This window comes from Aegilops tauschii, chromosome 7, assembly GCF_002575655.3.
Source record: "Aegilops tauschii subsp. strangulata cultivar AL8/78 chromosome 7, Aet v6.0, whole genome shotgun sequence".
Taxonomy (NCBI): Eukaryota; Viridiplantae; Streptophyta; class Magnoliopsida; order Poales; family Poaceae; genus Aegilops; species Aegilops tauschii.
In genome coordinates this window covers 97,889,770-97,898,502 of record NC_053041.3, presented here as the reverse complement: position 1 = coordinate 97,898,502, position 8,733 = coordinate 97,889,770, and the positions used below count along the sequence as shown (strand labels likewise).

The 8,733-nt window shown below is 44.0% G+C and overlaps 1 protein-coding gene across 1 annotated transcript; it reads left to right on the top strand.

The window, feature by feature from the left end:
* The first annotated feature begins 1,945 nt into the window (after nucleotides 1-1,945).
* On the top strand, nucleotides 1,946-3,239 carry LOC141026877 (uncharacterized). Its single transcript, XM_073503752.1, has 2 exons — nucleotides 1,946-2,310; nucleotides 2,816-3,239. The coding sequence occupies exons 1-2, from the start codon at nucleotides 1,946-1,948 to the stop codon at nucleotides 3,237-3,239; spliced, it is 789 nt and encodes a 262-aa protein (XP_073359853.1).
* The last annotated feature ends 5,494 nt before the right edge of the window (nucleotides 3,240-8,733 follow it).

Here is an 8,733-nt window from a genome sequence, read left to right as displayed (position 1 = left end):
AGACACATATATCATTGGATTCAACACTGAGCATATATATCATCACATCACTACACTATACGCCAAGCATCAAATTACTACAGTAATTAGGCATATCATTAGATTACTGCGTACACTAAGCATATCATCGCATATTACTACACTACATGCATGTCATAAAATTCTTCACTAAATGAATTCTAAACTAGGCCTCTCATCACAGTACTACAACATGCATATCATATGAACTACTACACTAACTAAGCATGCATATCATGTAATTACCACACTAAGTAACATACCATGATATGTCGTTTAACATTCGTCCTTGTGAGGCGGGTCACGAATGGCTTCCCTAGGTAGTCTTCACGTAGCGAAAGCATGTCCCAGAGGTTGCCGATTTCCTCGTCGCCCAGTCTGAGTCCTTGGGCATACAGGTATTCAACAAGTGGGTTCTCATCATCATCTGAATCGTCATCATCTGAATCAGCACCATCTTCCTCCTCATGAACTTCATCCTCACTATCCGGAATCAAATTTAGATAGATAACAGAAATCCTGGGCCTATCTGTTCTGAAGGAGAACCTGATCAATTCACCCCCACTAAGACGCATGCGGGCGATGAAACGATCCCAATCATCTCCTCCTATCTGGGTTATCTTTCGCCCCTTCTCGACCTGCATAGTGTATGGGCCCCCAAGAGCGTCGAAGGTCACGGTGTCTCCGATGAGCTCATTGAATGCCAATCTCACATTGCATGGTACGATCTGTGTAAGATAAAAACAAATAACAGACACAATACATTAGTGGAAATAGCAAAAAAAAAAAGAATGTACTGTCAGAAGGTTCATATAAATTGTTACCGCTGCAACAACAAAAGAAGGCTGGAAGTAGATGCCGAACAGCGTGGCAGTAGAAAGGCTGGTCCGGCACCGTGAGTTGCAGCGTCCACATGGTGCTTCCTCCATTCTACACAGAACATGTTGAACTCTAAGTTGAATTGTACATAGTACAATACAAAGATCATACATATAATAAATCATAGTGATAACCTATACTGGCAATGGCCAATCAATCTATTTACTGTCATCTACGTAATAAAGCAATGCCAATGACAATGGCAATGCCCGTCTCATCTAAACCTGGGAATAGTTCGGCATCCAAACTAAAACCAGTCCAATCCACGGCACACATCAAAACCAAACCAATCCAGATATTTTCATTTAGAATCTAGACCAAACCGAACTATACATGCTCGTCATCCAACCCAGTCCAAACCGTTTTCAACTTTTGGATTGAATCCAAAGGTTCAAACCATAGAAACCAAATCAAGATCCAATCCAAAAACTAAGTTTCAGTCCAAACCAATCGGCTCAGATCCGCCTCCGTAGGGAGACGCGGTTGGGGAAGGGAAGAAGAGGGGAGATCTCACGTACTTGCCGGAGTTGGCGGCGGCCGCGCACCGGCAGCGAAGAGAGGGGTCATCGGGAGATGGCGGCGGCGGCGCTGGTCGAGAAGGGGAGAAAGAAAGATGTGGAGTGGTCGAGACGGGGAGAAAGAAAAATGTGGTACATGTGGTGGCGCGGTTGTGTGGATGACAAGGGGACCCACTTGTGAGACCGATAGCAATTGATGGCAAACCGCAGGAGGTGCACGACCGCGTGCACTTGTGAGACCGATAGTACTCTTTTTTTTGCTCTCTTTTTTTCATGTCAGAAGTGTTTTAAGCATTTTATCGTTGCAGGCCCGTGGGTGGTTACAGAATGGAACACGAACAGCACGAGCCCCACGACCCCCACGATCACGATAACGACGAGTGCCTCCCTCACGCGACGAACCGCCTCCCCCAGAACTCAAAAAGGCACCTTCTCCTCCATTCCTCCCTCATTATGCGAACCACGTCCATCTACTCCACAAACTGCAACCACCGTCTCTGTCTCAAAACCGCCGTCGCTGGAGAAGGGCAATGGCGGATGAGCCGTCTACCAAGCGTCAATGTGGCGAGACGTCCGACCAGAGCATCAAGGAAGAGCAGAGCATCAACGAAGACGACGTTCAGGTCCCCGGTGAGAAGCGCGACTACACCACCAAACTTGACAAGGTGGAACTCCACGACAAAGAGACGCTGGAGGTCGTCTGCACCAGCAATCCAGACACTGCCGACGAAATGCTCACCAGGCTCTTCATGAAAGCCGTCGGCAGGTATCCTAGATTCGTCGGCGTTGATGTGGAGTATACCAGGGATGACGAACCTCCGCAGTACGCAGCAGTTCTGCAGTTATGCGTGGATGAACTCTGCCTGGTCTACCACATCGCTGCGGCCACAAAATGGTGAGCCATCCTACTCATATACCCTAGTTTCTCAACTACATCTACTAGTGTAGATTGTGAAGTGCACGCACTAGTGTGGTTTCTCAAGTACATGGACTGGCATAGATTTTTACCCTGATGCACTGGATTAGTATCTTAAAATCTTGCACCAGATTAATCACCAAACTTGATATACTAGTGTAGTTTCTGATCTTGATGCATTAGTGTTGTGTCTACCGCCTGTGGATGCATTAGTGTTATTTTCTGAAGTTGATGCACTGGACTAGATGTATTAGTGTTGTGTCTACTAGTGTAGTTTCTGATATTGATGCATTAGTGTCGTGTCTACCGGTGTGGATGCACTGGACTAGATGTATTAAAAGTTGTTTCTGAAGTTGATGTAGTGAAGTAGTTTGCTGTAGTGTTATTTTCAACTGTATGATCCAAAAAGAGAAATAACATCATGTACTTCATGCATTCATCTTCAAAATTACTACTAATCTTCAATATGTCTCTCCCCTTGAAGGCCCAAGCGCCTCAAGAGCTTCCTCCAGGAGAAGAAGTTGTTCACCTTTGCCGGTTTCAGCATTCATAATGACAAAGAGATGCTGAAGATGTCTGGTTTGGAGATCAATCCCGAAAAGTACATCGACATTCAGAAAAACTATAGAGTTCCATATGCCGGCAGAAAGAAGCAGTACGACTCCTTGGCTGATGTTGCAGCCAGCGTCATCCACCCATTTTACCAAAACATGAAGAAGATCAACAGGACCGAAGACCATAAACTGTGGGGGATCAGCCCGCTGCCAGACTACCTCATCGAGTACGCAGCGAAGGATGCGTACGCCACCTACAAGGCTTGGAAGATAATAGACAACATCAAATCAGGTGTGGAAATTTCAGAAGCACAGGAGGCTGACCCCTACTACCACTGCCACTACGCGGCATGAAGAGAGATCAAAGTCTGCCTTCAAGTTGCTAGCGCAGTGTCCTTTTATGATATCTATGTTTCTTTGTTGTTCGATGTGTCTGAACTTATGTCCTATGGTGTGTCTGAACTTATGCTGTGCGGTGGTTGATCTGCCGTTTATCTTAAGAGTTTGCTGCTACTTTGGTTTAGTGTTCCAAGTTGTTAATACTATTTGGTGATGCATGATAAGCCTTGTACAATGCTTGATGCGTACAGTGGTGCTTAGAAAAATAAACAGGGTTTTTCTGAAGCACTGGTGCCTATTTCTACAGGAGAGACGCCTAGTTATGCGTCTACCCTGTACAAATAAGCACCTGTGCTTAAGAAAAGCCTGGTTTATGACTATGGTAGTTATAGCTTGGCATGATTATGTTTAGTGTATAACTCAGCATGATTATAGCTTCACAAAATTAAACCATGCAAATGATTGCCGATTCCACCTATTGCCAAATCAAGCTTTGTACTGATGATGCATTAGATATTGCTATAAGTAGAGGATGCTCATGATTGCCAAAAGTACCTATTTCCACTTTCTGATAAGAACTAAACGTGTATGAAATGATGCTAAAAGTAGAGCATGAGCATGAGCATTTATCAATTGATGATCAATTGATGCAACCTATTTGTGTTTGAATGGGCTCAATAAAGCTGGTGCTGGTTTATGCTCTCTGCGTGACCGTGATGGAAACGAAGACACTTGGTTGGCTATGGTCTTGCTGTCAAATTTAAGTTTCAGTTCTTTAAGACTCTTTGTTTTTGCTGCTTCCTCGAGATTGACTAGCTTTCTCGGGCGTCCACGTGCTCTCTTCCTTTTTGGGGAGTTGGGTGCACCACTATTGGGGGAGTTGGGTGCACCGGTATCCTTCTGGGAGTTGGATGTGTCGGGTTCGTTGGAACCATCAGGATTGTTTACTAATTGCACGTCGTCTTCTAAACCATCAGGTAGAACTGCTTGCTGGGCATCGTACACCTCCTTTTGTATAAGAGAGAGTGCTGCGTTAGTTCTAATCATGAGACTTATGAAATAAATGATATATTCTTGATGTAGCACTAACCGTTATGGGGAACTTATATGATTCGAGACGAAGCGCGTTGCAATTTGAATGCAGTAAGGCTGTACGTATTTTCCACCTGAAAATATCTATCCTTGCCTATATTTGATAACCGACACTTATGTCAGCATAGCTTTCAAGCTAAACAAAGTACAAATGTTAATTAGGCATTCAATTACCTGGTTGAAAATATCGGTCATTTCATCCCCGTTCCATGACAACATGTACTGCAGTGTCCAAACCGCACAGGAAGTCCTGCGATGTTTAGTTAAAGATCAGTAATCTTATTTGTGTAGGCAAATAATAATTTATGAGGCCATGCCTACCCATCGGTCTGTTGTGGTATGTTCTCATAGCGTTTTTTGGTCCATTCGGCAAAATTGATGTTCTTAGCTGGTGATATCAACCCATTCTTGACAGCTTCGTCGATGCAGAACTGAATCGAGTCCACCTAGGGTACGACGAGTTATACATCGGGTTACGGTACTTTGGGAGCTCATGTGCCATGCGGATCAAAAGAGGCAGCAAGAGAACACTTACAAGAGAATCTTCCTTGGTCTTGTCGCAATGATAATTCATGGAGTTCAGAGTCTGAATTTCTTTTTTGTCAAAATTAAACATCATTAGCATCCAATGGTTTTGGTGTACATTCAGTGGGACATGCACCTGCAGTAAAATTTGGGTTGGGTTGAGAACTGAAATTTGTCGTGTACAGTGTGTACATAAACTATGAAACTGAGGAAAACATGTACCTTTCGGCACCCTACAAATTTTTCTGCTACACGAGCTAACCATGAGGCTGCACGTCCAACAGGAACCACCCCCTTCATTTGTAACAGCTTTTCGGTTTCTTCAGGGGATATGATTGAGGTAGTATCATTCTCAATTTGGCTAATGCGAGCATATGCCATAATAACCTGCCAAATTTTCAATCATACAATAATAAGAAAGTTGTTGCAGTAATGATGTAGACTAGAGTATAATGGGCTTACATCACCATAAATGTATTCCTCGTCCAAATTTCGCTTCAGTTTTTCTGCTGTGAGGGTAATGTCTCCGATTCTAGCTATTTCAACAGGGTCGTATGTTCCGCGGATGTAAACGGCTGTCTCTATGTCCTCATCCGTGAACTTGTAATCATTACCAAAGACAGGCTTCATCGGAGTTAATTCTGGATTCTCATTGTTTTCCGTCACATTCTTGCACTTGGTGTAGTCGAAGTCCCTGCCGTGAATTGGATAGCCCTAGGAGTTCCTGTCAGTGATGAATTGCACACATTGACTTGATCCTACAAAGAACAAAGGTAGTTCATCATTAGTTTGTTACTTTTAGATATTAACGTGTTGGGCCATAAAGATCACATGCACGCCTCCTTTTCTGTGACACTGATTGTCGGTTGCTTCTAAATTCGTATTTTAATTTCTGTAACAATGCAAACAATAATGAACATGAAGGAACATATTCATACAAAATACAAAATGCACAGTATGACATACATGTAGTTCCCTCCTTAAGTCTTTAATTTCGTCCTCGGCCTTCGACAACCTAGGATTAGTGCCAGTTTTAGTCTTCATGTCGATCAAGTCTTCAGCTAGCGTCTGGTATTTGACGTCAAATCTGTGCTCAATTTCCATTAACTTCCTGCCTACCTTCTTTTCATGATCAGCTAAGCGTGCATTCATGGCTTCAACTACCATGTCAATCTGTGTAAACCAAATAAAACCCCGTTGATAACAATAGCTAAATGAATGAGGTTCCATGACACCTATTTGTGATATTGCAAAAACAATAGTCTTTGGAGTACATACTTGCTGGCTACTAAATTGCTGTCCTTGTGATGGTGCTCGATACGAATCATGTTGATGCACATGTTCATAATTTTTTCTTGGAAAATTATTAGAATTCTCAGACGGTCGTTGAGGAGCACAAATTTCCATGACAGCCTTTTTTTATAAAATATAATGAACCATTAGTACCAAATAAAAAGTCGGATATAGAAAGTTCAATTGTAGATAGGTACCAGCCCGTTATGAAGACCTCCTTTGTCGTAAGCATCGCTTCTTAAAGTAGCCGTCGTTTCGTCCCATCGTGCGATCAATGGTGGGGGTCTAGAAGCATACATCAATCGGCCACTACGCACGTGCTCCCAGTACTAATACTGCACAATAAATTAGTTCATCACCATACAGATATGCAACAGAACAATAATTAAAGGACATTAAGTAGTGATCTAGCACTAACCTGGAGCAGAATTAGATTTCCTTGTAGATTTACGTGATCTCGAGTTCTAAACTTGTGAACGGACTTGAAGAAGTGATTAAGTGTGAAACATCCCCAGATAATTTCCGAAGGTTTTGAAAATCTGTAACAAGGTTGAGATATTTCGAGTCCACATACTGTTTTGCTGTTGGTGCTAGTACAGTACCAATTGCGTACAGAATGAACCGTCTCAGGAAATCGCCGTCTGGGGCTTTGGAAGCTCGGATCGCCGTTTCAAGGTCAGAAATCAAAATTTGCCCATTGTTTGCATAGGCGGTAAACAATTCTGTGTCGGTTGGCATTTCCAGATGTGGCTCTATATCCTCCCCTTCTATCGGAATGCCAAATATACACTGCACGTCCTCTTTTGTTATAGGAATTGGCGTTTTTCCGATGGTAATGGATTGGGTGTCCATATCTATGCTCTTGGCTAGTCTAACCAACATTATGCGCCGTAGAGTCACTTCATGCATCTGGGTTAGACCGCCAAGACTGGTTTCTGATATGATGTACTTTTTGTGGTCTGGTGACAACAGTTTCATGGTTTTTCCGAACCTTGGCTGTGAGCATACTAACTTCATATGACCATGCTTTTCGCCGAGTTCCTGTTACATGTCATTAAATTATACTGAGTACACATGAATTATGTGTACGAAACGATTGTACACAAACAGTCAATTACTTACCGCATCGGTAATTTCGGAGATGGGCTTTTCTCCATTATGAAGGTTCGTATCTGAAACTGACATTGCTGGCTCCTATGCAATGATAAAATCCGGCTCAATTAATCTGAACAAAATTGGAAAATGTATAACAAAATTAGCAGCGAATTAATTTTAACAAAATTAACTGGGCCATTTAACATATGATCCACTTATGGGTTTAAGCAGAGAACCTATTTGGGTGCAAAACCTATGAGGGTTCAACTACTAAAGGAGCGGCCGACAACGATTATAAAGAGTTACGATCAGGTAATACCTTCTCTCGGAGACGGTGTCGCCGAGTAGATGGCGGCGGTTAGTGCGTCGCAAACTATAAGTGCCGGTATAGCGCGGTCGACGGCGCAAAGGAAAAACGGCGCGTTCACGCGAGGAGGAGGCGGCAAGAAGAACACTGACGTCCGACCCCTCAGATCACGTTGGCGGTGGGCGGCGAGTGGTGGCCGCCGACCCCTGTATTCCGTGGGCGACCGGCGTCTCCGATCTGATCTTGCTGCGGTCGTGGGAGGTGCGGACGGCCCGGGTGGTTAGAATGCGGAGCTGTAATCGCGGGATTTAGGGAGGGGTGGGCCGCCTGAGTTATGTGAGATTTGGATAAATGATATAAAAAAAATAAGAAAATCTTGTCAACTCGTTTAGGGGTTTAGGGGTTTAGGGTTATTAGGGTTTAGGGGTTTAGGGTTTAGGGTTTAGTGGGGGGGTTAGGGTTATCAGGGTTTAGGGTTTAGTGGGGGGGTAGGGTTATCAGGGTTTAGGGTTTAGTGTTGACATGCAAGCCCGGAAATGCGGGTGTCAGAGATCGTACTTGCGTGTACATGTACTAATGATCCCAAACTTTCTTAATGGCATCCCATGACCACATAGAGAATGCATGCATAATGGTTTCCATGTGGGGCAAAATTTTGAATGTTGTTACGGTTTAGTGGGGGGGGGTTAGGGTTATCAGGGTTTAGGGTTTAAGGGTTTTAGGGTCGCCGGAACTATGTTTGTCTTACAGTGGACGTAGCACACACACCGGACATTGGTGGAGCGTTCGTCTACAATGGATTCCCTCCGGTAGCATCGATCCGGTCCGTTGAGTGGCTCGGCCGACAAACTTCGTCCCACATAGAGCATGCATCCATCCACTGGACCGGATCGATGTTGGGTTGGTTTCATACAGGTGAGGAACCCAGCTAGTGCTTTCGGGGTGTTGACATGCTAGGCCGGAAATGCGCGTGTCAGAGATCGTACTGGCGTGTATAATCCCAAACTTTCTTCATGGCATCCCATGACCCCATAGAGGATGCATGCATAATGGTTTCCATGTGGGGCAAAATTTTGAATGTTTTTACGGTTTAGTGGGGGGGTTAGGGTTATCAGTGTTTACGATTTTAGGGTTGACGGAACTATGTTTGTCTTACAGTGGACCTATCACACACACCGGACATAGGTCGAGCGTTGG

What these genes read in the sequence shown, in the direction of transcription:
- LOC141026877 (XM_073503752.1), top strand. Translation starts at nt 1,946, where the DNA reads ATGGCGGATGAGCCGTCTACCAAGCGTCAATGTGGCGAGACGTCCGAC. An exon ending in ATCGCTGCGGCCACAAAATG is followed by an intron (nt 2,311 to 2,815) that starts GTGAGCCATCCT and finishes CTCCCCTTGAAG; the next exon opens with GCCCAAGCGCCTCAAGAGCT.